Source organism: Gobio gobio (genome assembly GCF_949357685.1).
Source record: "Gobio gobio genome assembly, chromosome: 12".
Taxonomy (NCBI): Eukaryota; Metazoa; Chordata; class Actinopteri; order Cypriniformes; family Gobionidae; genus Gobio; species Gobio gobio.
Genome location: NC_137105.1, coordinates 21,082,441 through 21,109,669, shown reverse-complemented (window position 1 = coordinate 21,109,669; position 27,229 = coordinate 21,082,441). Strand labels below are relative to the sequence as shown.

At 38.3% G+C, this 27,229-nt stretch overlaps 1 protein-coding gene across 3 annotated transcripts; it reads left to right on the top strand.

Moving 5' to 3' along the window:
* Window positions 1-522: 522 nt before the first annotated feature.
* On the top strand, window positions 523-27,205 carry kidins220b (kinase D-interacting substrate 220b). 3 transcript variants are annotated; one of them, XM_079830963.1, is made up of 30 exons: window positions 523-676; window positions 3,927-4,080; window positions 4,176-4,274; window positions 4,828-4,926; window positions 5,038-5,136; window positions 5,264-5,365; window positions 5,598-5,696; window positions 5,984-6,181; window positions 6,298-6,396; window positions 8,024-8,122; window positions 8,208-8,306; window positions 8,408-8,585; window positions 9,206-9,370; window positions 9,569-9,748; window positions 9,931-10,096; window positions 11,853-12,004; window positions 13,099-13,388; window positions 15,035-15,175; window positions 15,957-16,194; window positions 16,947-17,035; window positions 17,370-17,514; window positions 18,497-18,659; window positions 19,640-19,818; window positions 20,225-20,445; window positions 21,269-21,391; window positions 23,132-23,161; window positions 24,173-24,310; window positions 24,404-24,502; window positions 25,040-25,270; window positions 25,358-27,205. In XM_079830963.1, the coding sequence occupies exons 2-30, from the start codon at window positions 3,949-3,951 to the stop codon at window positions 26,492-26,494; spliced, it is 5,190 nt and encodes a 1,729-aa protein (XP_079687089.1). In that variant the 5' UTR covers window positions 523-676; window positions 3,927-3,948; the 3' UTR covers window positions 26,495-27,205. The 3 variants fall into 3 exon arrangements, with proteins under 3 accessions (XP_079687089.1, XP_079687088.1, XP_079687090.1); XM_079830962.1 differs by having other exon boundaries at window positions 23,129-23,161; XM_079830964.1 differs by lacking the exon at window positions 23,132-23,161.
* Window positions 27,206-27,229: the final 24 nt, after the last annotated feature.

The following is a 27,229-nucleotide window of genomic DNA, read 5'->3' as shown; positions in this document are numbered from 1 at the left end:
TAAGTAACTTGATCTTTTATGATATAGTGATGTTACTTATTTCAGATTGTTTCTTTTTGTTGTTTGTCTTGCATAGATTTGTTTTTTTTGTGTGCTAAATTTCAATCACAATAGATGTATTTTACCCTTGTCCCAGACTTTCATTCATTAAAATATGAAAAGTCATCATAAATATTTAAAACTTTTAAAAATCTAATAAAGTTTCAGAGACAAGCATATCTGGGAAGAGCTTGAGATGTAATGAGATGTGAAAGTGTGAAAAGTAACCTATTTTTTAAAAGTTTAATTTCTAAAAGGCCTTGGAGTAGTGGTGGGGTATTAATAATTGTTATGTAACATAACTCCCCAACATTTATAATATATAATTGACATTCAATTCAACATTATATATAACAGTATAATGTGTATATATAAGCTAGTCGACACTAAACTATCACATATTTTTTTTACCATCACATGCGTTCATGTGCGGTGACGTCACGCAGTGTGTTGTCAGGGACTCGCCCGGGAAGAAGCTTTAACAGCACAGCGCAGCTCTTCGCTTCTTCAAAATGGCTGTTGTTGAAGATGGTGAATAGGAAGAAACAAGCGCCGTAAACCGAAAAACTAGAGAGAAATACGCCTCTCTAAACGGACCCTTTGACAGCAGAGCATTTCAACGTTTCTTTTCTGTGAGGTACGTCTCGTAGCTGAAGGCAGATATATGGTTTAAATCGCGTTTGTGCGTTGATGCCGCGTATGATTGACAGTTCATAGGCTGGACAGTAACGAGCATCAAGCTGTAGAATTGAGCGGATGTGAACATTCACAGCGAATAATATGTAGTTTGTAATATGTATGTACTAATATACTGATAAGGTTAATCTGTTTAGTGTTGTTTTGATGGTGATTCATTGGCTGGTCTGTCATAGAGAGTCAGTTCATCAACATGCAGACAAGACACTGACCGTCCTATTTATTTCTAGAAATACATTCTGTAAGTTGATATCAAATTGCAATAAGATTTAGATAGTGAAATATACTAGATTAAATAGCCACTTTATTACTGTGCAGATTTAATGTACTGTTTTTGGACTCTTATTCACCCAGGTCCCATTTATCTCACATTCACATTATATATGAATTTATTATATAATCTATCTATCTATCTATCTATCTATCTATCTATCTATCTATCTATCTATCTATCTATCTATCTATCTATCTATCTATCTATCTATCTATCTATCTATCTATCTATCTATCTATCTATCTATCTGTCTGTCTGTCTGTCTAATGTATGTTACAGTATAGTGTGCTTCTCACCATTATAACTGCTGGGCAGTCAGTCATCTCAGCATCTTGCTGTGTAGACTAGGTGTGAACCACTCTTGGTCGCCATAAATAATGCATGATGCCATTCTTGAGCAGACAGACAGAAGCAGGGCTCCAGAGTGCGACTAAATGGTCGCATTTTGCGACTAAAATTTGAGAGTGTGCGACTGAATTTTACATCCAGTCGCACATGTGCGACCAGTAAATTTGCCTGCAGTCGGTACTGGAGAAATTAAGAAAATACACTTACTAATTATAATTGATAGACGTTATGTTTGGCAAATTCTATCTTTGCCAGCCGTTTCTATATGAGATAATATTAAACCATTTGTCCGTGATGCATTTTTGCCATTCGCAATCCAGAAGAGAGAGAGCGAGTGAGCTCTGTCACGTGGAGCTCCAGTGAACACAACACCACCGTCAGCTTTAATGAGTGAGGATGGCCAAGAGAACTACACAAAAGTTTAGTCTTCTTAAACTTTAGGGATGTGCTGTGATATTAATCTAATTTTATTTTCGATTTTGGCTTTCAAGAATTATAAAAAGATGATATGAGGTAAAACTATGCCGTGTTCCGTCGAGCTCATCCTTCCCTTCTCAGCTGCGCTGTCATTTCTCCTTAAACCTAAACTAAACGTCAGATTCAGTGATTGTTGTAAACTGCAGTCTCTACTATTGCTAAACTGCGGGATGTGTTTGATCATAAAGAGCTATTAAATGCACAATAATCCGCGCAAGAGATGCTGTTTTCAACTTCAAGGCGGCTTATGTGTGTGTGCTGCGAAATTGACCGATTTGCACATTATATTGTAGGCTTCGTGTGCGCGTCTAAACCATCAAATAAACAACAAATAGCCGGTGTCAAAATGACCGGATTGGAGAGTAGTTATTTTAACAGTTTATATCTTAAATGGGCGTAAATAGTTTGGAGAAATAGGAGAATATGATATTATTAGTTCTACATTCGATCGGTCTTAAAGGGGCAGCGTCTAATAAACCTGCTGACGATTGAGCCATTAATTCGAATCGAACAAAAGGCAAATAGAAAATATTCACATCTCTTGAATTAATAACTTTAGCTTTTATAAGCATTAATCTATCAATTTAAAAAGTGAAAACTATGCAGTGTTATTTTACATTTCATTGCTTTATTAGATTTCGTTGTAGGTTTGATCTTTCTAAGTAATATTAATGTTAGCAGACCTTCCGAATGCCTGCACACTGGTCCATTTACAAATAGATGTTTTATATTTTTGTTCAAACTTTGCGGTTTCTTTTGCTATAGATATTTTACTTTTCAGATTATAAAGCCATGTTAATTATGTTCTTAATTATGTTTTTTTTATTTTTATAAAAAAAATATATAAAGTATAATAAAAAGAACCTGTAAGAATACTGTTAAAGTACCGGATCGATAAGCAGTATCGGTAAGAGTAGTAATACCATTAAAACCTTAACGATACCGATCCCTATTAGTAATACAGTGGACATTAGTAGATTTGGTTAGCATGTTGATTTACGGTGTGCGCCCCTAAAATTTCTGGTTGTGCCCCTAAAATTTTCAGTTGGGGGCCACTGTGCTCCTAGTGAAAAAAGTTAGTCTGGAGCCCTGAGAAGTCACAGCCAGCAATCTACAGGCATTCAGACAGAAGCAGATGACAGTGTGACGCTGTGTGCTGGGTGTATGGTGTCACATAGTGATTTATAAGAATAACTTTGGTGTCATGTTTCATATATAGAGCTTTGAAAGCTGCTTGGATTCCTGACTGAGCTGCCATATTCTCTTTGTTGTTGTCCGTTTGTTTGTCGCTGCCCATCTTTCCCCCCTCCTCTTTCATACAGCCTGTATTGAAGGTTAAATTGAGGGTCACATTCCGGCGCATATCAAATAAAGGTCATATCTATAAATATCTATATAATAATATTCGCGGTCTATTGATCAATAGATCAGCGTATGCTGTCTAGACAATTATTTGCACTAGCCCTCCTATTGTAGCTTGTCAAAGACTAATATAGATATGAGAACCAGACACAAAAAGGCAGAGGCTAGTTACACCAAGTACTAATAGTGAATACTATTCATACAAAGTACATATCATTGATATTCATTCTTAGTTGTAGTTATTTGCACCTTAGTGTGCAAATAATCACTACAAGTAGGCATTACACAAAAGTATTTTTTTTAAGTCTCTGACAAGCTGCAATAGAGGTTTTCTGTTTTTACTTGTATCTTTATGGGGTTTTTTCATAGCACTGTTTTTTTGCGAATTGCATGGAAACCAATTAGTGTAAATTTGACCTGCAGCACAAAAGGTGTACCCAGATTTTTAACATGACTCTGGGAAATGAGAAAAACCTATTAAAGTGTGTCTCTGAAGATATTTGGATTTATGCTTATCTGTGCCAGCCTCCTTTCTCATGACATTTAAAGCGTCTGTTCTTTCCCTGCACTGAGAACAAATGCTCCAGTATCACCTGTCTGTCACTTAAACGCAGCAATCTCTTGCACTTAATCTCATGTCAATTTCATGTCAGTTGTATATTGTGGTATGCAAATTAGGTATCTGTTCACAATTTATATACTGAAAGTGACTAAATGAGTTTCTACTCAGGTTGTCCTTGGTACTCGCAATCATGGACACCACAACCTCCATCAAGATGACCACTCTGGCCATCCAGAACCTCTTCAGCTACGTGGAGGAAGAAAATCTGGCTGCTATAAAAGCCCATCTAGATAAGTTCAAAGAGGTGGATGGTCGAAGCGATGTAAGTTACATTAAAAAAAGTCAAACATGATTTAAGATGTTCTGCTAAATTGTTAAGATATCAAATATCTGTCTTTCTCATTGTGTCTTTGACAGAATGGACAGACTCCTCTGATGTTGGCCTCAGAGCAGGGCAGTATTGAGATTGTTCAAGAGCTCATCCGAAGGGGAGCAAACGTCAACTTGGATGATGTGGTGAGAAAATGCCCACATAAGCCTTACGATAAGAGTCACTCTTGTTTCCATTGAAACACTGCATATTTTCACATAACGTTTACTAATCAGAAGTAGAACATGCATTTTCAATGTTCATTTTGTGGATGGCCATATATCAACAGCTTATTATAATGTTATAAGAAAATAGTTTGTGAAATCTACTATGACCAAATATATATTATTATTGGAAATATATAACTATATATATATATTAGTATTGTTGATTTATTTATTATAGTGAGTGATCTAGTCTGAGTTGTAAAATTCACATGAATTTCGAATTTTCTTAATATTTATTGTATATGCTATAACCTGTTTATTTTAAGTAGACTTTGAATCCCAATGTGAACCCCTCTGTATTCCTGTGCAATATTTTTGTTATATATTTATAATCTCTATAAGGTGTAGTGTCCGTTATAACAGTGCCGTAGGGCTTTTCTTTGTAGTACAGCTCCATCACTGTTCCCATGGCGACATTGCCAGTGGTTCAATAGTTTCCATAGCGACCTGTCTCTGTGCCTTTCCCTTATAGGACTGCTGGTCCGCTCTGATCTGTGCAGCTAAAGAGGGGCATGATGAGGTGGTGAAAGAGCTGCTGGAAAACAGTGCTTATATTGAGCACAGAGATATGGTGAGAAAATCAAAAACATAGTCACATACAGTAGTACCATAATCACATTTAAAAAAGAACACATCCTTACATTATCATCAAAACCTAATGAGGTGGCTTTGTGTTGTGCAGGGGGGTTGGACCGCCCTTACTTGGGCGTCATATAAAAATAGAGTTGAGGTGGCCAAGATCCTGCTGGAGACTGGGGCAAACCCAAATACCACTGGACAGGTAAAGATGGAAAAATGTATCAATCGCCTTTCCATAAATGAGATAAGCACATACATACAAATCATATAAAATCAATAATGCAATCATTGATTCAAATTAATCATACATTTCATGTGGTTGCCTTTAGCAATACAGCGTCTACCCCATTATCTGGGCGGCCGGTAGAGGTCATGCAGAGATTGTGAAACTCTTGCTGGAGCATGGAGCTAAAGTCAACTGCTCTGATAAGGTGAGCTAAACCAGTCCTGCCTAACTGTGATTACATGAATATTCCGGGTTGTTTCATTGTAAGTGCATTGTTCTGTTTTTACAAACCGTCTCTTTAATCGACAGCATGCCACAATTGCTATCGATAGAGTTAATTTGTATTTGTATTAACTTGAAATATTCCTTTACTAATTTTACTTGAAGACCAGCATATTTAACTTTAAACCAGCATATTTAACCTTTTTTACTTTTAGTATGGCACCACCCCACTGATCTGGGCTGCTAGAAAGGGTCACTACGACTGTGTGATGCACCTGTTGGAGAACGGAGCTGATGTTGACCAGGAGGGGGCGGTATGTGCTCGTCATTTAGCACAGTGGTTCTCACTTTTTCCTCTAAGCCAAGGCAGCACATACGTGTCCATTGTTCACAACAATTTTCGAAGGCCCCATGACTTTTCCTGTTTGTGATTTTACTGGATAAGGATTTATAAATATTTTTTTTACCCACAATTTCTACCCAATAAAATATTTTAGAGCTTTTGTTATGATTAGAAAAACTGATGTAATGTTGTTTTAGAAGAATTATATCAGTGGCCAAAGGGACTCTTTGTCTTATTTTATGAATCTTTCCCACTCAGAACTCCATGACGGCACTGATCGTAGCTGTGAAGGGAGGATATACAGAGGTGGTTAAAGAGCTTCTGAAGAGGAACCCTAATGTCAACATGACTGATAAGGACGGAAACACAGCTCTCATGATCGCAGCTAAAGAGGGCTATACTGAGATTGTGCAGGACCTGCTCGATGCTGGCACATATGTCAACATCCCAGACAGGGTGGGTTGAACCTCACAGTAAACCTTACAAACAGAAAATTGCAAAACTGACATTCTCGATGAGAAAAACCTGGTGTATGATGTATTTTTATTGTGTGTTGTGTTTTAAACCTCTAGAGTGGAGACACTGTGCTGATTGGAGCTGTGAGAGGTGGGCATGTTGAGATTGTGAGAGCGCTACTGCATAAGTATGCAGACATCGACATTAGAGGCCAGGTAACAAGATTGTTACATCATATAATATACGTTAAAGTACTTTAAACTAGGGCTGCATGATAATAGAAAATCACGATTATTTTGCTCAAAAATTATAAATCGTGATTATTGATCATGATTGTTCTCATTTGAGAAATGTCTTTGTAATTTCACTTTCACGTAAGCACAAAACAAGAGAACATCAACTAATACACTGTTTTTTTTTATTTTTCTTCTTTAAGCAAATGTATTTGTTGTTTATCTGGCCAAACTGGCCTTAAACAAAAATATCATCAAATCATATTAGCCATTAAATTTTTTTTGAGGCAACCACTGCATTTAAATCACAATCCAAACAAAGATGTTACACACATCTTAAGCACAAGCACTGTATACAATACTGTACATCAATATAAACCCCCTTCCTCGATTCCTTCCAATAGCCTAATTCGAGCATCGCGAAGAGTGAGCTTGCTGTGCCTAGTAGAGTATTTTCTCTGCTGTGCTCTCCTCTCCTCTTTACGTCCATCTTTAGTGTGTCCCATATGTGGCCTGTGTTGATTTTCTGTTTACAAACTTAGTTTACATTAATTATTACATTTTGGGAAATGATTGCAATGCAGTTTGTCCACAAGTCTGAAACAGATATTGGCCAAAATAAAACAAAATACGTCCTGTTGCCGATCTTGTGTTGGGATCAAAAACTGGCCAATTTCGATATTCATATCTAATTTTTATCTAGTTTCCTTTAATATATTCATCATATACACTGCCCAGCCAAAAAAAAGTTGCTGTTTTGATTAAAATTGGCAAATGCTTAAGAGTTAATGATTGGATCATTATTGTAGTGATTTTTATGTTTCTAGCATGTTATATGTTTAGCAACAGTTCTTCCAACCCTAATTGATGGAGTGTGTAGCTTTTCATTTCTTAAGCAACCATGTAGGAATACACTTCATGGCCATATTCCAGGATGACAATTTCAAGATTCATCAGGCTCAGACTGTGAAAGAATGGTTGGGAGGGAGGGGAGCTCGAAGGATCATTTTCACACGAATTAGCACCTCTGAGTCCAGACCATAAATGTATTGAAAGCCTTTGGGGTGTGCTGGAGGAGACTTTACAGAGCGCTGGACTCTTGCATTGTCAATACAAGATCTGGACCAAAAACTGATGCACTTCTTGATGGAAATAACATCACAGCATTTATTTTCATCAAGAGGTGCATTTTTGGTCAAGATCATGTATTGACAATGCAATAGTCTAGCACTCTGTAAAGTCTCCTCCAGCAAATCCAAGGACTTTCAATGAATTTAAGGTCTGGACTCAGAGAAAATGATTCTTTGTGCTCCCTTCCAACTATTCTTTCACAGTCCGAGTCTGATGAATCTTGACATTTCCATCCTGGAATATGGACATAATGTGTCTTGTGGAGGCTTGTTACCAGTGCACGATAATGGAAGCGTTCAAAAAAAGAGATACATTTTACCAGCGGTTCAATATCGCAAATGATTATGCTTAATTAATCGAGAGAAGCAGAAATTTTGATCATGATTAAAATAGGATTAATCGTGCAGCCCTACTTTAAACAACAAATAATATATGTATAAAAGTTATGAGAAATTCAAATGACTGTTTTTTGTTACAGGAAAATAAGACTGCTCTCTATTGGGCTGTAGAGAAAGGCAATGCAACCATGGTTAGAGACATACTGCAGTGCAACCCGGACACAGAGACCACCACTAAAGTAAAGAACAGCAAGACTCATGTTAAAGAGATTTTTTTTTTTACTGTTATGAGCCAGTCTTGAGTCTGTATTTTTGTGTATGTAGGATTCTGAGACTCCACTAATCAAAGCCACCAAAATGAGGAACATAGACATAGTGGAGCTGCTGCTGGATAAAGGGGCCAAAGTGTCTGCAGTGGACAAGGTAATACATCCGTCACAATTTCATTTACATGATTCACACATTCACAATTTCACATGATGGGATTAAATTGCACTTTAAGCCCATGCTCTCTTTGGCTATAGAAAGGGGACACCCCTCTTCATATCGCCATACGTGGACGGAGCCGCAGGCTGGCTGAGCTCCTCCTCCGTAACCCTAAAGATGGCCGCCTCCTCTACCGGCCCAACAAGGCTGGAGAGACACCCTACAACATCGACTGCAGTCACCAAAAGAGCATCCTCACCCAGATTTTTGGAGCCCGTAAGTTTGGGACTAGATCTCCATCATGAGCTCAACTATTGATTAATACTCCTCATTAGGAATGGGTTTCAATACCGATTTCCTGATTCAATTACATTCTGATTCACAAGCTCTTGATTCAGTTGTGAATTTGATTCTGTTTGATTCAATTCTGATTCATTTGGGTTTGTTTCAGTTATAATGTCTATTTTGAATGCATATACATTCTTTTTCTCTCTGCAAATATGGGGGAATGTTTCAGACTGATTCAAAAATGAACCCTTTTTTTTAAACTGTTCATTAAAATAACCGACTCAAAAGAGTCATTTCATTTTGGCAATGGAATTGCACTGTGGTTGCATTTTGTTTTTAGTTTACTTCAATAAAAAAAACCAACACGTATGAGTCATTTGTTCATGAATCTTACCAAACAGGTTGCATTGTATGTTTGTTTCTTTATTGTCCACTTTGTGGTCCACAGTCCTATTGATCTACGATAACCATAGACTTGCTCTCTGCAGTTCTGAATCTTAATAAGTACACATATGTTTTGAATTACTGTAGTTGCATTAAATGATACTACATGTATGTTATGAATGACCTGTGTGTATATTTGCCCCTCTCTATGTTGTCGCCTTTAGGACATCTGTCCCCCACAGAGTCAGATGGGGACATGCTGGGCTATGACCTGTACAGCAGTGCTTTGGCAGACATCCTCAGTGAGCCCACCATGCAGCCACCCATCTGTGTGGGTCTGTACGCTCAGTGGGGAAGTGGCAAGTCCTTCCTGCTCAAGAAACTAGAGGGTGAGCGTTATTTAAAATCCCTCGGCTTAAACAAGGATAGTGACCTGAAAAAGATATTTTAAAGCAAAGTTTACTTATGTACAGCACGTACCTACTTAGCTTTTTAGCTATTTCTGAGCTTGAAATGTTTAGTAGAGCTCAGTTGGCTGCATCTGGTGTATATTTATTGGTGGATAAATCTTCATATTTCTTTCTCAGATGAGATGAAGACATTTGCAGGTCAGCAGGTGGAGCCGTTGTTCCAGTTTTCCTGGCTGGTTGTGTTATTATCATTCCTGCTGTGCGGCTGTGTAGCGCTAGTGCTCGGCTTCACTGTGGATCCCAAGCTGGCTATTGCCATCTCTCTCAGCATCCTAGCACTGCTTTATGTGTTCTTTGGTAAGAAAAACAGGTTCATTATTCAGTGTCTCAACATAAGTTCTTTATTCATGTTAAAAATCTGTACTTTTGGTCATAATTGAGTTATGAATTATATCAAATGAAACAAAATTCAATCAATAACCTTCAAACGGTATAGTGAATGTATATGAGTGAATGTCTGTATATACATCTCTACGCAGTGGTTGTGTACTTTGGGAGCAGGCGTGAGGGCGAGAGTTGGAACTGGGCGTGGGTCATTAGTACCCGTCTGGCCCGACACATTGGATACCTGGAGCTTTTGCTCAAGCTCATGTTTGTCAACCCACCAGAGCTTCCGGAACAGACCACCCGTGCACTGCCTGTAAGGTAATTACCTACACACTGCATAACGCCATTAAAATGAGGTCCTGTGACCTGTCCTAAAGGGTAGATGTATACTTGTGTGTGTTCCACAAGACCTTAGAGCAGGGGTGCAAAACTCATTTCCTGGAGGGCCACAGTTCATATTTACAAGGCTCTTTCTTTGCTTGTCGATTGAGCCTTGTAAAGTGGCGCTTAAATTAACTTGAAGGTGCTGTATGTAAGTTTTTGACTGTACTAAAGCATAAAAATACCATAATATGTTTGCAGATATTTAGGAAACATGCTGAGTTCAATTACTCGTTTCTCTGAAAAACAATGATACAGCCAGGTGTTTTACTTTGAAATGTGTGTTCCGTGTCGGAATGTCTTTTGTTTTGGTCTCTGCGATAACGCATGTTGCCAGTTTACCCAATAGTATTTCGACACCACAGGTCGCCAGTTGGCGGAAACCACTGTGTATTGCTACCATGGAAGCCAGCAAACAAACTGGGTCAGAGATTTCAGATTCTACCCAACCTAAAAAGCCTTGGCATCCATCTAAAAATCTCTATGAACGGAAGCACATTAAAATGAGGATAAATCAACTCATCAACTTAGTGTATAAGTCTCCTCGCCTTCCATTGTCAATTTTGCTCGTTCCTGTTGTGTGTCCTCAAACTGGCAACCCGCATGACCATTGAATTTGGACTGCAGTACCTATTTTGACCACTAGCTGTCATTCTTACATACAGCACCTTTAAATTAATTTCAACACCTTGTTTCATTCATGAATGAATTTGCGTTTTTAAGTGTTTTAAAAATTGGGATCACTGATATTTATTAGCTAATATTTCAAGACACTAATGCTGCCTTCACCAGTTATTGGAAATTGAATAATTCCCACTTCAGAAGTCGTGATTACGAGCTTGATGCATTCAGTGCTTTGTGGTTGGAATGAACAGAAATCATGGACACAAGGTTTATTATTGCCTATTTATTGGTAAAATCTTATTAAAACCAAAATTATACAGTATGTAGTGTCCCATGCACTGACACCCATGACACAAACATTCACGATGCTATCCAGATCCGTGAAACTTGCTGATGATTTTGTAATTTTAGTCAAATGCAGGCTATATCAAATATCAAATGATATTTGATATATATCAAATGATTATTCGTATATGTAAATATGCACTACATTAATGACAAGACAATCAAGCTGTTGAGGGAAAACCTAATTAAACATAGAACTACTGCTCTGTCAGGTATGATTTAAGTTTATGGCATGTCCATCTCGGGAATTTGTGTATCAAAATTGTTTCCAAACTTCTCAGTGGTAAAAACGACATCAGAGGGCGTTCATGTAAAATTTTTTACCAAGGAAACTCGTATTTATGATAATTCCGATAACACGTGAAGGCAGCATAAGTGTAAAGGGCAGCATAAAAAAGTAGTAATAGGGCTGTCTGTAAGATTTTATCCAACTTTAGTATTTGATTGTTAAAGTCTTATATATATATATATATATATATATATATATATATATATATATATATATATATATATATATATATATATATATATATATATATATATATATATATATATATATATATATATATATATATATATATATATATATATATATATATATATATATATATATATATATAGAAAGAGAGAATTTATATATTATTATTTACTAATAATACACAATAATACTAATTTACTACTAATAAAAAACACTAATATCTAATAACTCTTTTTTTTCTGTCAGGTTTCTGTTCACAGACTATAACAGGTTATCCAGTGTGGGTGGGGAGACGTCCATGGCTGAAATGATCGCTACTCTTTCGGATGCCTGTGAAAGAGAGTTCGGCTTCTTGGCCACCAGACTTTTCAGAGTCTTCAAAACTGAGGAAACTCAAGGTAAAGGCCACTTAACCATTCACGACTATACAGAATCTATAGGGCTATTAAAGCAGCACTAGGTAACTTTTCAACCTTTATAATATATTTTCAAACCTCTTGTGATGATACATCGACTTACAATTGGTTTAATGACACGTCTGCCATAGCCTGACGGGGTCTGTATCGTTTTTAATCGTACTTTTAAACTTCGGGTTTCGGGTAGTAACCCGAGAAAAAATAGAACTACAAAATTCGACTGCTTTACGGCATATACGTCACTTCCACCACCACCCCCACTTCCTTAAATTCGGACGTGCAAGAAAAACTATCATTTGTTTGCCGCATGTTATAGTCATGGCCGAAGCAGCACAGAAAAATAAGGAGGCAAAGGTTTTGTCGGAGGAAAGCAAAAAGAGGAAACGAGAAAGTGATCGGATTAAAGGCAGGACGAGGATCAACATTGGGCCAGCGTTTGCTCGTTGGCATGAGCTGAAGGAGGAGGGGCTACATTCTTGCAAGTAAATACATAAGACGTATAAAATCATATTTTAGGATACCTAACATGTCTGTGATATTAGTTTATTTGTCTTTCCTCAAGCTATAATGCAAATCGATTTTTCAAATTTGCAGATTCATCTAGGGTAGCTTGATATTATAATATTGACGATATATGGTTATTTCCTACCACTCAAACATTGAATTGAAGTATCATAGATTCTGTAAAACGGGAACCAATAGACTAGGCTACTATAATGACGCTGGCTTGTAAACGTGAGCATCGCGATCATTTGGCATTTGAAAAAAATAAAACCCTTGAAATTATATTCATATGACATACTGAAACATATGCCACTGTACCTGGGATGAAGACATTTCACACGCGACGCAAGCAGAACACCTGCATGTGAACTCCGGCAGTCATCAGGGCTATCATAGTTGTCATGTCAACAAATGCACGTGCGATGCATCCCCTGATGTAGAATGACAGTTTACGACAGTAGTAGAGGACAATACTGTTTCCCAACTGTAAGGGGACCCCGAGAGCAAAAACTACCTAGTGCTGCTTTAATATATCTATATTGACATTAATTTATTGTGGTTTCTACTCTCAGGTAAAAAGAAGTGGAAGAAGACATGTTGCATCCCATCCTTTGTCATCTTCCTCTTCATCCTGGGCTGCTTGATCGTGGGAATGACCCTGCTGGCGGTCTTCAAGGTGGATGGGCAAAACCAGACAGCGAACGCAGTGCTGGTTTCCATGGCAAGCGTTGTTGGGTTGGCGCTGTTGCTTAACTGTCGCACCTGGTGGCAGGTGACAGACTCCGTGCTGAACTCCCAGAGGAAGAGGCTGCACAGTGCCGCCAACAAGATGCACAAGCTGAAAAGTGAGGGCTTTATGAAGGTAAGTTGACAGGCTTCTGGGTACCCTATACACAGAGCTACATACTGGTATTCATACACAGTGCCACAGTGAATATGGTACAGTGCATCCAGGAAGTATTCAAAGCCCTTTACTTTTTCCACATTTTGTTAAGTTACAGCCTTATTCCAAAATGGTTTAAATTCATATTTTTTCCCCTCAATTCTACAATATCCCTTAATGACAATGTGAAAGAAGTTTGTTTGAAATCTTTGCAAATGTATTAAAAATAAAAAACAGAAAAAAATCACAGTGTTTACAGCCTTTGCTATGAGACTCAAAATTGAGCTCAGGTGCATCCTGCTTCCACACATCCTTGAGATGTTTCTACAATTTGATTGGAGTCATGATTTGAAAGGCACACACCAGTCTATATAAGGTCCTACAGTTAACAGTGCATGTCAGAGCACAAACCAAGCCATGAAGTCCAAGGAATTGTCTGTAGACCTCCGAGAAAGGATTTTATCAAGGCACAGATCTGGGGAAGGGTACAGAAAAAATTCTGCAGCATTGAAGGTCCCAATGAGTACAGTCATCAGTAAATAGAAGAAGTTTGGAACCACCAGGACTCTTCCTAGAGCTGGCAGCCTGTCCAAACTGAGCGATCGGGGGAGAAGAGCCTTAGTCAGGGAGGTGACTAAGAACCTGATGGTCACTCTGACAGGGCTCCAGCGTTTCTCTGTGGAGAGAGGAGAACCTTCCAGAAGAACAACCATCTCTGCAACACTCCACCAATCAGGCCTGTATGGTAGAGTGGCCAGACGGAAGCCACTCCTCAGTAAAAGGCCGCCGGGAGTTTGCCAAAAGGCACCTGAAGGACTCTCAGACCACGAGAAACAAAATTCTCTGGCGTGATGAAACAAAGATTGAACTCTTTGGCCTGAATGGCAAGCATCATGTCTGGAGGAAACCAGGCACTGCTCATCACCTGGCCAATACCATCCCTACAGTGAAGCATGGTGGTGGCAGCATCATGCTGTGGGGATGTTTTTCAGCAGCAGGAACTGGGAGACTAGTCAGGATCGAGGGAAAGATCCTGGGGCGAAGGTTCATCTTCCAACAGGACAACGACCTTAAGCTCGTTGAGAGGCTATGGGACAACTCTGTGGATGTCCTTGAGTGGCCCAGCCAGAGCCCAGAATTAAACCCGATTGAACATCTCTGGAGAGATCTGAAAATGGCTGTGCACCAACGCTCCCCATCCAACCTGATGGAGCTTAAGAGGTCCTGCAAAGAAGAACGGGAGAAACTGCCCAAAAATAGGTGTGCCAAGCTTGTAGTATCATACTAGAGAAGACTTTGAGACTTGAGGCTGTAATTGGTGCCAAAGGTGCTTCAACAAAGTGTCGAGGAAAGGCTATGAATACTTATGTACATGTGATTTTTTTCGTTTTATTTTTTATAAATGTGCAAAAATTTCAAACAAACTTCTTTCACGTTGTCAATATGGGGTATTGTTTGTAGAATTGAGGAAAAAAACTATCTAATCAATTTTGGAATAAGGCTGTAACACAAAAAAATTTGGAACAAGTGAATTGCTGTTAATACTTTCCGAATGCACTGTATGTCAGCTTTAATATGATGACCCATTTCTGACATTTTTGTCTTTCTGATACTTTTTTTCTTAGGTCTTGAAGAATGAAGTGGAGCTCATGGCTAAGATGGCCAAGACTATAGACGGCTTTACCCAGAACCAGACACGTCTAGTTGTCATCATTGATGGTCTGGACTCTTGTGAACAGGACAAAGTGCTACAGATGCTAGACACGGTGAGCACCAGCAGTTGTGCGCGAAACATGTTGTTAATGTTAACTAAAACTATTCAATATTATTTTCATTTATTTAATTAAAGCTGAAATAAAATAAAATATAAATTTTAGATGAAATATGAAACAAATAGAAATTTTGACTTGGCAACTAACTGAAATAAATAAGTTTAAGTAGTGGTACTAAAGTGATATTAAAATGGTTTAAAACAACATAACAAAACTACAATCAAAATGACTGAATTGTAACTTGAAAATATAAAATAAATGCTTATTCGAAATATTAATACATTTTATAATAGTATATTAATAATGCTAAATAAAACTGGCGCATACAAGCCTCTGTCTAGCTTTGTTTGTTTAAACATCATCCATCTATTTCTGGAACACTTTTGAATTATCGTCATCCATGAAATCTCTCACAAAACTTGAAATCAGTTGTTGTGCAATGATGCCTTCAAGCTGATGAAGTTATTTGAAAAGAAAATGGTCTCCTAGAACTGACTTTTTTACAAAGACTCAACAGAACCATGGTTTTAGTGGGAACCAACCTGCAGCATCCCTTATCCATTTAGTCAATTGCTTCAATACCTATTTTAAATAGGATGCGATCACACATTTAAAGAAATACTTGGATACTCACTTCTGATGTTCTGATTGAGGATCTAGTGCAAGTGAAGTAACTTGAGTAAATTCGTTAGAGGGCATCTGTAATTTCTATAAGATGCATCTTTAGTGTTGAGCAAATCACCACTTTTTAATTCATAATTGTCCTTCTCATCAGGTGAGAGTGCTGTTCTCCAAGGGTCCTTTCATCTCGGTCTTCGCCAGTGATCCTCACATCATCATCAAAGCCATTAACCAGAATCTAAACAGCGTGCTGCGTGACTCCAACATCAACGGCCATGACTACATGCGCAACATTGTCCACCTGCCTGTCTTCCTCAACAGTCGCGGCCTCAGCAGTGCAAAGAAGATGTGTGCGCCCGCTCCTGTTAATGGAGAGACTGGGAACTCTGAGGGTTTGTATTACCATCGGATAAGGGGGGGCAAAAAAAATGTCTTCCGTTAAAAAAATAGTGACTGACTCTTAGTAGTCTTCCCAGTGTTTTTGATGTACTCTACTCTTCAAAAGTTTGGTCTCTTTTATGCTCACCAAGGCTGCATATATTTAATCAAAAAACAGTAAAACGGCTATATTGTGAAATATATTACTATATTTAAAATAAAAAATTTCACAGGTATTCCTGTGATGGCAAAGCTGAATTTTTTAGCAGCCATTACTGCAGTCTTGATCCTTCAGAAATGTTGATTTGGTGCTTAAAAAACATTTATTATTATTATTATTATTATTATCAATAATGAAAACAGTTATAATGCTTAATATGTCTGTGGTAACCATGATATATTTTCAGGATTCTTTCATGAAAAGAAAGTTTAAAAGAACAGTATTTATTTAAAATGAAAATCTTTTGTAACATTATAAATGTCTTCACTTTCAGTTTTGATCAATGTAATGCATCCTTACTAAATAAAATATATATATTTAAAAAAACATTTATTACTGGTCCCAAACTTTTGAACAGCAGTGTACAAAATGTAACCAAACATATCTTGTGTTTTATGCTAACATATTTTCCAAACCAGGTTGCTCTAACCCTGTTCTGAACTAACATCCTTGTTGAAAGTAAAATACTGCATGACAAATCACAACCAATCAAAGCATTGCATTGTGAGGCTTGCAAAGCCATTTCTTAATTTTCTTCTGTTATAGGTTGGCATGAGGAGTTGGACAGAAAGTTGTCCCAGAACAGCCTGGGTGACCAGACCAAGTTTGGCAGTAAAACAACTCTTAACCGCAGGGTAAGCTGATAAATACGCTGTTTTGTTCTGTCAGAGGGCTACTTGATAATAATTAGGTATTATGAATATGATTAATAGTTATATGATAATGATTTTATCTGATGTTTGCAATAGTATGATGATTTGAACTCCAACAACAAATTGAATTGTTCATCCTATTTGGCAATCCCATGGTTTGCGCTTGTGCAGTTTGTCTGAATATAATCCAATGAGTGTAATGTTCCACCACATGATGTGGTCATATAACAAAACGTTTCCAAATTATTTCCCTTGACATTTCCTTCCCTGTATCCCTTTTATGCAATTGATTTAAATCTAGCTGATCTCTCCTCAGGATACTTATCGCCGTCGACAGATGCAGAGGTCAGTCACGCGTCAGATGTCCTTTGACCTCACAAAACTGCTCGTCACTGAGGACTGGTTCAGTGACATCAGTCCTCAGACTATGAGGAGACTGCTCAACATTGTGTCAGTCACAGGTCAGCATTCACGCTTTAAGGTCTACATGAAATCAGATTTGGTCATGTTCATAAAATTATTTATCATTGCATGTTATTCCAAAGAAAAAAAACATTCTCTGCGTAAACTTTAATAAAAATGTAACGACTTGCTCTTGCTCTGAAATAACTTTTCCACTCACGTCACTTCAGCTATTAGGTAATGTTAAACAATAGCCAAATGGCTATTTAGGTCTTGTTTTAGTCTGGTTAGTAATGGCCACCTTTCACAATCCAAATGAAAAATGTTTTCTTATTGACCCTATTTTTTTTCTTCTTCGTCAGTTTTACTCTGAAATATTGTCACTTTACAGAGGCAAACCAGGTTATAAATGTCTCAGCATTACACTAATGTTCAAAAGATTATTTTTTTTAAATAATTGTATTCAGCAAAGATGCATTAAATTGATCAAAAGTGACAGTAAAGACATTTATATGTTACAAAAGATTTATTTTTCAAATAAATGTTTTTTTGAACTTTCTATTCACCATAAAACACTATAAAAATGTATCACAATTTCCACAAAAATATAAAAAGAATTATATTACAAAAACTATCTTTTCAACATTGATAATAAGAAATGCTTCTTGAGCACCGAATCAGCATATTAGAATGATTTCTGAAGTATCATGTGACACTGAAGACTGGAGTAATGATGTTGGAAATTCAGCTTTGCTACCACAGGAGTAAATTACATTTTTTAAATATATTAAAATAGAAAAACATTATTTTAAATGGTAATAATGTTTCACAATCTGACTGTTTTTCTTGTAATTTTGTTGTAAAAAAAAAAAAAAGCTGTCTTGGTTAGAATAAGAGACTCAAAATCATTAAAAAAATCTTACTGACCCCAAACTTTTGAACAGTAGTGTATACAGTCACTATAATGGATAATGAACGTTTAGTTATGAAATCATAAAATCTGAACATTCAGTACTCATGAGATGCTCTTCTCTTGTTTAGGCCGCTTGCTGAGGGCCAATCAGATAAGTTTTAGCTGGGACCGGCTTGCGTCCTGGATCAACCTGACTGAACAGTGGCCATATCGCACATCCTGGCTCATACTGTACCTAGAAGAGACAGATGGCATCCCAGATCAGAACACTCTGAAAACCATCTATGAAAGGTAGGGGCCTTTCACATGATGATATGCTAATTTTCACCACAAGCTTTATCAGAGTAGTGTTGTATCAAATTGCCAGAAACATCATACTCACTTTTTTTAAAACTTGCGATCAACAACTCAATCTAACAAAAACCTTATGTAATGCTTGTTTTGTCATGTATGTTTTTTTTTTTTTTTTTTGCATGTAGTTTGCTCGTTAGCCCATTAGGGTCCTAGAGAAAAATGTCTCCTTTGGGAAGCTTCCTGGAAACTAATAATGGGAGGCCACAGAATGTCAGATGAAGCCAAGGAAAGCAGGCCCAGATCATTAGATAGGCTTCCCTATGGTGATTAGTCAGATGATGCTATTCATGTAAGACTTTGTAAGATATCGCCATGTTGTCGGATATGAAATGATTATGAAATGTACTGACTGCACTGATGTTGTTTACTTCTTCACACACAGCGTACCATCACTGTGCTGTTCTAGTTGTGCCCAAATATTAAAAGAGAAGGAAATGCATTCACAGCATGGGTGTATTCTGACATTTTGAGGGGTTTATAGAGCATTTTTGAAAACCCTTAGGTCTGTTTAAATGAAAACATATGAAGTTTGTGGTTTTATGAAGAGGTTCGGCGTCCAAACCATCAGTAATATTGCTGTATTGTGTTGATACTGGCTGTCTGCGCACTCCTTCCACTCTTAAAGCAGTCCGTGCCCCAGAAACACAAAATGAAATGAAGATATTGTGCTGCTAATGCTGAGTTATATCAGCATCATTTTCATTTTCAGTAAAACCATCATGTCTTTGTTTTATCTGGCAAGGCTCAATGTAATTTATGCCAGGGTATGTTAAAACCAGTCATTCTCACAAGACCTGCATTGTTTTAGTAAAAACGTGATGGATGCTCCACACATGCTAAAGTAACTTTTACAAACCTTAAAATATTAGTATTGTCTCATGTTTCTCAAGTTGCATCTTTTATGTACTGCCTGACAGGATCTCCAAGAATATTCCTACCACTAAAGACGTGGAGCCATTGTTGGAGATAGATGGGGATGTCCGTAGCTTTGAGGTGTTCCTTTCTTCCCGTACTCCAGTGCTTGCGGTTCGAGACATCCGCACCTTTCTCCCCTGCACCGTTAATTTAGATCCCAAACTCCGAGAGATTATTGCAGGTAAACATCTGTTATTAGAACTTACATTAGCTGGCCACTGTTGATACTATTACTAGCTTAATTTAGGTAATATAAATATAACTATAAAAAGTAATAGAAATGTTTAGGCTAAATTTGCAAACTCTGTTTAATCATTCTGGCTTGATTTTAATTAATTTAATATAATATGTATTAAAAAGAATAATTTTAGTTTATTTAATATTTATTGCTAGATAAAACATCACACAAACATTTTTTTTAAACTTTCTTTAAATTATCACGTCCCAAATTTTGGCTTGGGGGTTTGTGAAAATGGCAATCCTCTTAGAAAATCAATAAAAGATCATATAATATTTATAGTTAACACAGTTGTTCCATGTTGTAAAGCATGCATTTCACAGTTTTTATTCTCATATTCTCTTGTCAGATGTACGTGCTGCACGGGAGCAGGTGAACATGGGTGCTGTCACATATCCCACGCTGCCTATGCAGGAGGGCCGTCCAATATCAGTCTACAGCCAGCAGTCCTCGGCCTGCTCCCCTACTGCCTCCTACAATGGCCCATATAACCCACCGGGTGTGTCTCCTCAGCCTCACAGCGCCTATTTCAGCGGCATGGCTGGGCCGCAACACCCGTTCTACAACAGGGTGAGTGTAATTGCTCAAATAACGCTCAAAAGATACAGTAACTTGGGTTGACAGGTTAAACTGTCCGCTGGGTTAAACTGAATCAGAAACTGTGTTTTTGTTTGAATATATCATTAGATTATTGTCATCTTTGGTGAATTGGGTCCAGTTAAAACTGATAAATAGTGTCAAGTGCAGATTGATGACTCAGTTGTGTTTTAGACTTAACTTTCCACAGGGAGCTCTACCAGGCACATCGGCTCATTTAATAGATGAGGGAAGTCCCTTGGATGAGCACACACCTCTCAAAGTATTCCAGCCTCACTGCCAAACATTTCCACATGCCCACCCATACAATTTTTCAATCATCTCCCTGTGCTCGTGTTTCAGTTATTGTTTTACTTCATTTTAGCGTCATTATATTTTTGTTTTAGCCTTGTTTTCTTAAGTTCAGCCCCCAATGTAAAAAAAAAAAGAACTGTTTGTGAGGCTACATGTTTGTGCACATTTCCACCTAATGTACATGTACATTTTTTTAAGCATTTGTGCATGTTAGAGAGAATGTGTGTCCGTTTGTGACATTATTTTTCATGTTTGCGTTTAAAGGAATCTTTCAGGTTCAATACAAGTTATGCTCAATTGACAGCATTTGTGGCATAATATTAAATATCATAGAAAACATTTTCTTAAAGAAAAGGGGGAAAAAAAACGTTATTGGCTGCAATAAAGTTCTTACCTTGTATTGAACTTCGAACATTCCTGTATTTATTGCAAGTATTTATTTATGAATTTCTGTTTTATTTTCATACCCTAATTTTTGTTTCCTCCACATTTGGTCTCCCAGCCATATTTCCCCCAACATCTTTACCAGCTGCCGCGGCAATACGCTGGCAGCTACTTCACTCCTCATGTTCTTCCACGTCCATTCATTAAAACTGGCTATCCCAAGGACCCTAGCGTTGGACCTGTAAGTACTAGTCATGGACAAAAGCTGCTAGAATTTGTGTTTTTAGATAACAGCATAGCACTAGTGTTAGATATTCTTGCTAGGGTTTCACAGGCTGACATACTTTCTATCTCATCTAATGTTTCATTTTTACTCAGCGGGTGTTTCCTTTGATAAACATGAATTTGAAGTTTCTTCTTCCCTCATCTTATGTGTCATTATCAGATTTTTACTGTTTTCATGTTGCTCCAGATATACTTGATGCTTTTTCTAAGAGCGTGGTGTGTGATATCAAAAGTCGATATTCTCTGTGGCACTTTATACAAATAGAGTACAATTTTATGTGCTACTATTTGTTTAGTGTTAGAGGCACAAATGGCACAAATCCCCTGTTTTTCTTTTGTGAGAACTGTTAGAAGTGTTAAATTATTTTGTAAATTAAAAATAGCATAAAGTATTTTTCAAATGGATCAAATGTTTGTCTGCCCACTTTAAATTTTGGCCTGTCCCAAACTGTTTTTAGTCATGTTTTTGACAACCTTATAAATTGCCATTCGATCAATTTAAATAAGAAGTTTTTGAATAATTTGATTTAATAAAATGTAGATTTAATGTGCATTTACCTTTTTGTGTGCAACCCTGTTCCCATATTTCATTTGGTCAGTTTTCACACAAATTGTTGACTGCAAGTTCCACTGTTCCAACCATAGACTGTTAAAAAAATATGGACGTAGTGTCCATGACGTCACCCATAGGTTTTTTTGAGAGACCTCAAACACGGCCGTTGGCATCTTGGCAGCGCGTCACTCCCGGATAACAGAAAATGGGCAAAGAGGCGGGACGTGGCTGGACCTGAGGTGACTTGAAAATTAACAGACAGCAGACAAACGGCAATCCGCCTGTCACTCAAGTGGCCACACCCTTAATTATGCAGAACTTTAAGGCTTTATATAATGTAAACGAATGAGTTATAAAATAATTCACAGTTGTCCCCCCTCACAGTTGTCATGAAGGGAAAATTTAGCCATATAGACCAAAACCACAATTCGTACCAGGCTGTAAACATGTTTTTTTTCTGCTGTAAAGTTGGGCATTTTAACATGGAGCTCAATGAGATTCTGCTCCTTTTTGGAGCCTGTCCCTAGCGGCCAGTCGATGAACTGCAGTTTAAGTCACTTATGTATTGGCTTTAAGAGAAACTCAGGGAGTTTTCTGCTAGGTTCCAACACTGTTAACAAGTAATTGTTAAAGATTATTATTTATTTAATTTGTGGGAATTTATCAATAAATAAATATTGGATCCTACTAGCTAGTCCTCACAGAATGATAGCTTATTTAGATAGCTTTTTTTGTCTATTAAATTCTGTTTTTTAGAAAATGAAATTTCAACAAAACAGGATAAACCTCAAGACTTTTAAATCAAGTTTTAGGCCATATTTTGTACCCTATTTGAGGAAAGTGCTTTATACCTAGTGTTTGGCATTTAGTACATTTTTACACTTTATTTGTGTGAGAACAGAAGCAACGTGCCAGTGTTTAAATATACACTTCACTAGTGACGTCAAGCACCAGCTGCCTTAATGTTCACCGGAGGCTTTCACAGTCCACCAGTTCCCACATGCTGTAGAAAAAAAAGAGAGAGACTCATTTGCTCCCTGTTTAAACGCTCTCTCCATCTTTCTTTCATCAACATGAATGTGGTTCCCTCACGATTTCCACCTCCTTTGTCTCTTTCCTCCTCTCCTCTCTCTCCTCAAGCAGGGTAAGGTACCGTCTTTGAAAAAGAAGCAGGTACTGAATCCTTTTAGACTCGGCTTAAGTTCTGCTGCTCTGCTAATGCTGCCCCTCCTCACACGCCTTCGCAAACACACACTAACGCTCTCCAGAGCTCTAAACACTCACACCCTGGCATGCACTATGGGACAAAGAAATTCTTTTAACACTCTCAGTGGGGAAGGAGGAATTAAGTTGAGGTTAGATGGCTAATATGAAGTCAAAGTAAAAGCACAATACGTCAATTAACTGTACAAAAAAATACTGGCATTGCTCATACACTCATGTGACATGCTAACATGGACAGTTTAGGTAGTCACATTAAACTTGAGTTCTACTCCTTCCCCAGAACACTTTTCCCCTGGATTTTCCAAGCTTCTGTCCTCATCAAAAAATGAAAGTAATCCTATGTGTGTCTCTTTACGCTTTCAGTTGTGATGATACAGTTTCAATGATGTCAATTTACGCAAAATCCATTGAAATAATCATCTCACACAGCGTGGCCTGGATGCTAAACTTTTGAAGTATTCTGACAGAAAACTTTAAAAGTATAGAACCCAGGTGCCACTCTGACTTTCCCTCAACAGAGGTCTGTATTTATAGTTTATGTAGTGTAGGTCACAATGTTTGGTTTTGTTATAATTAGATGTAGCTATTTGAAAGCTACATAACACTTAATACTAAGTGTGGTGTTAGATGTGACACTCCAGCACTAACAAACTCTGAGTACAACTATTTGTATCCCTAACTTTTTCTTACCATCTTATCACTCTAGATGTGCGCTAGCCTCTTCCTGCTGGCAGCAATGCATACAAAATCATTGCATACTTTCCCCTGCAGTACATTTTTTTGATCCCTCTCTTCTTTGAATTTTAATTCTAGACCTTTTGCAACCTCTTTCAACTGTTTTCTAAAAATCTGCATGGTTTATCTCTTGTGGTAGCAATCTGACGGCTTCAGAAATCTTTCATATGCACACTGTTGTGATGTAGCTGAGTGGCACTAATAGTTCTGTGTTGTGTGTACCAGGGCTCTGCCTCGGTGGTCTCTGGCACCCCATCGATTCTGCTCAGCTCAATGAGCACAGATGTTGTCTGTGAGCGCGTCAGACTTATCGACGGGATCGACCAGAATCTGCTTTCTCAGTACACAGCCACTATTAAGAAGGTGTGTATTTGTGATGGAAAAAAAAGTGTACATTGAGAAGAAAATGTCACGCTAGGTTGTTTTGCGCTACATTCTGATTTTGTGGTTCCTCAGGCTAACATAAATGGCCGAGTTCTGTCTCAATGTAACATTGATGAGCTGAAGAAAGAGATGAACATGAAATTTGGAGATTGGCAGCTTTTCAGGACAACAGTGAGTAGATTTCTATAACCAGTACTTCAGATTTCTATATGCATTGGCAACATTTTCATTGGCCCTGGCAGAAAAGGTATAAATTCATTATTTAAAATGTATTTATGCTTATTAAAAATGCACAATTTATCATAAAAAGAACTGTAAATGTTATACATTTAAAATATTGTTTTATTTATTATCATACATTTGTAACACACATTTGAATTTTTTCACCAAGTGTTTTCTTCTACAAAAAATTGCAATCGCTTGAAACAGGAGAAGTTCATAAACCATTTTGCTGGAAAAAGATGGCATGCATGGCAGACCATAACAGATTGGCTTGTAATTTTGAAACCACTCTTTATCATGCTCCTAAGACAATCACACATCATTCTTGCGAATTCAACCAAACCTCATCTACTGTATGTTATTTCAATTATTTTACCTAGCAGAATTCACAACTAAATCTGAAGATATAGTGCAGTACAGTTAACTCGCCTGATACTCTCTCACACTGGCCCTAGATACCGGTGTAATGAAGTTGATGTTTTGCAGGTGTTGGATCTCCGTGTGGTGGAGAGCCAGATCCTGCATGAGGAGGCTCCAAGTGAGCAAGGCAGCAGCACTGCCGGCCATGTAGAGCCTAGCAGGCACACTGGAGCATCCGCTCACGGAGGAACTGGTAATACGGACACCTCACCCATGTACAACTTTAACCTCAGCTTTGAGGAGCTCAGTAACGTGGGTTTGGAGGAGCCTCCTAGACATGCCAACCCTCCGTGGATGGTAAGCGTTTCTTCTTAGGTTCTTGCCATCCTTTTTTCAAGCCATTCCGTTTTGGACATTTGTTTCAACATCTCTTGTCCTCTGTAGGCCCCAACTCACCGTACACCTAGCATGTCCAGCCTCAACTCTCAGGAATCCTCCAATGAAATTTGCAAGCTAACAGACAAGCAGCAGGCAGAGTATCGTAATGCCTACGAGGAATACATTGCCTCCATGGCTCAGATTGAGGTAGGAATGGAGAAGCCGGTGCCACCTTTTGTTGGCCAGCTAATGCACTCCAGCTCTGAGGACAAGAAGAAGGATGGAGGTGACCAGGATTTGCGTAAATCCATTTCAAAACGAGGGAGCAGCAAGTCCGCGCCTGATACTACCGACTACGCATCGCCAGACACGCCCACTTTAGATCCCATAACAGAAGAGGATGAGAAGGTTGACCATGGGTCATCAAAGTCCCTCCTGGGACGCAAGACGTCTGGAGAGAAGGTGAGCCTCTTCCAGGGTGCTGATCTGAAGCTGAAGACTGGCGGCGGTTTACGCTACCAGAAACTTACCAGTGATGATGAAGAGTCTGAAGAGTCAGACAATGCCCCACTGCTCAAGGACGGAAAGAAACCTGAGCCCAATGCCTCCGATGGTGGAGATCGATCTCTAGCCAAAGGGAAGGATTACCTTTCAGATAAGAAGGATTCTTCTGACTCGGGCGTCCGCTCCAACGAAAGCTCGCCCAACCATTCCCTGCAAGACGAAGAGGCTGACCTGTCACAGTCTGAGAGGGCTAATCTGATTGAGCTAGACGACGAGAACCCAGCCCGAAAGCGAGGGCTGCCGAATAGTCTGAGTGGCCTCCAAGACCCAGCTATCGCCCGCATGTCCATCTGCTCAGAGGACCAATGCAGTCTTCTGGCCAGCAGCCCTGAAGAGAGCTGGCCTTCCTCCAAGAGTTATAACCTCAACCGTACACCCAGCAACACCACCCTCAATAACAACACAAATGCCCAACAAGGAAACCACGTTCGCCAACCCACAGATAGCTCCAACACCACCTCCACTGGAAGTGATGTCATCATAACCCCTGGATCCAGCACCACCTCCACCACTACCCAAAATGAGAACATCCGTGTGGTGCATCTGAAGAGGGGGCTCAACCCTGGAGATCCTCCTGAGATCCTTAAAGTGTCCTCTGACACGGTCACCTTCGGAGAAGAGCGAGAAAGTATCCTGTAGATGACCTCTGGATCTATTGCAGTCTGTTCTTAGCTAGTTAATGTTTTGTGGTGTCAACGCATGTTTGGTGTAATGCTTACATATGTGTAATGGTGGTTATTGTGACTGGTATAAGTGTAGTTGAAGTGGTTTTCATTCACATCAGTCCATCACCCACTCAGCCACCTTCTTATAGTTCTGTGTTGTTTATATATTCTGTATTGTTTCCAGACAGTATTAGTAGATTAATCAAGTATTAATGTCACCAGTTGAATGGAATCGCTGCTGTAGGAAGAGAATCAGTAGTCTCCCAAAGGAAAATACTCTAGGACCTTGTCATGGTAAAGCTACCCAAACTTAGTGTAAAACCCATTAAAAAGTATGAATATGAGCTTTCCGTCTGGCTTGAAATGTGTTGTATGGAGTTGTCCTGCACGCCGTCATTGTGCTGTAGTTACAGTAGTATTTAAGCAGTGACAAGCATGTGTCAAGACTGTAGAAATTAGAATTAGCCAGTAGAAACTGCATGCCATGTGAATGTTAGTCTTAGCGGTTAACTGTACTATTGGCAGCCGTCTTGAAAACTAAAACGTGTTTTGTGATGCTCGTCTTCAACATGGAATGAAATAAACCTGCATTGACAGTAACCATGTTTCTTGAGCCTTTGTTTGAAAGTACTGAAATAAACATTTTGCTGTTCTGTACACATTGCAGAAATGTGTTCCCGAAGGGATGATTTGCTTGGAGCAAACTTAT

Coding starts and splice junctions, on each gene's coding strand:
- kidins220b (XM_079830962.1), top strand. CDS start 3,949: ATGGACACCACAACCTCCATCAAGATGACCACTCTGGCCATCCAGAAC. Junction 19,819..20,224: donor ACTCCGAGAGATTATTGCAG/GTAAACATCTGT, acceptor TTCTCTTGTCAG/ATGTACGTGCTGCACGGGAG. Junction 23,162..24,172: donor CGTCTTTGAAAAAGAAGCAG/GTACTGAATCCT, acceptor TGTGTGTACCAG/GGCTCTGCCTCGGTGGTCTC.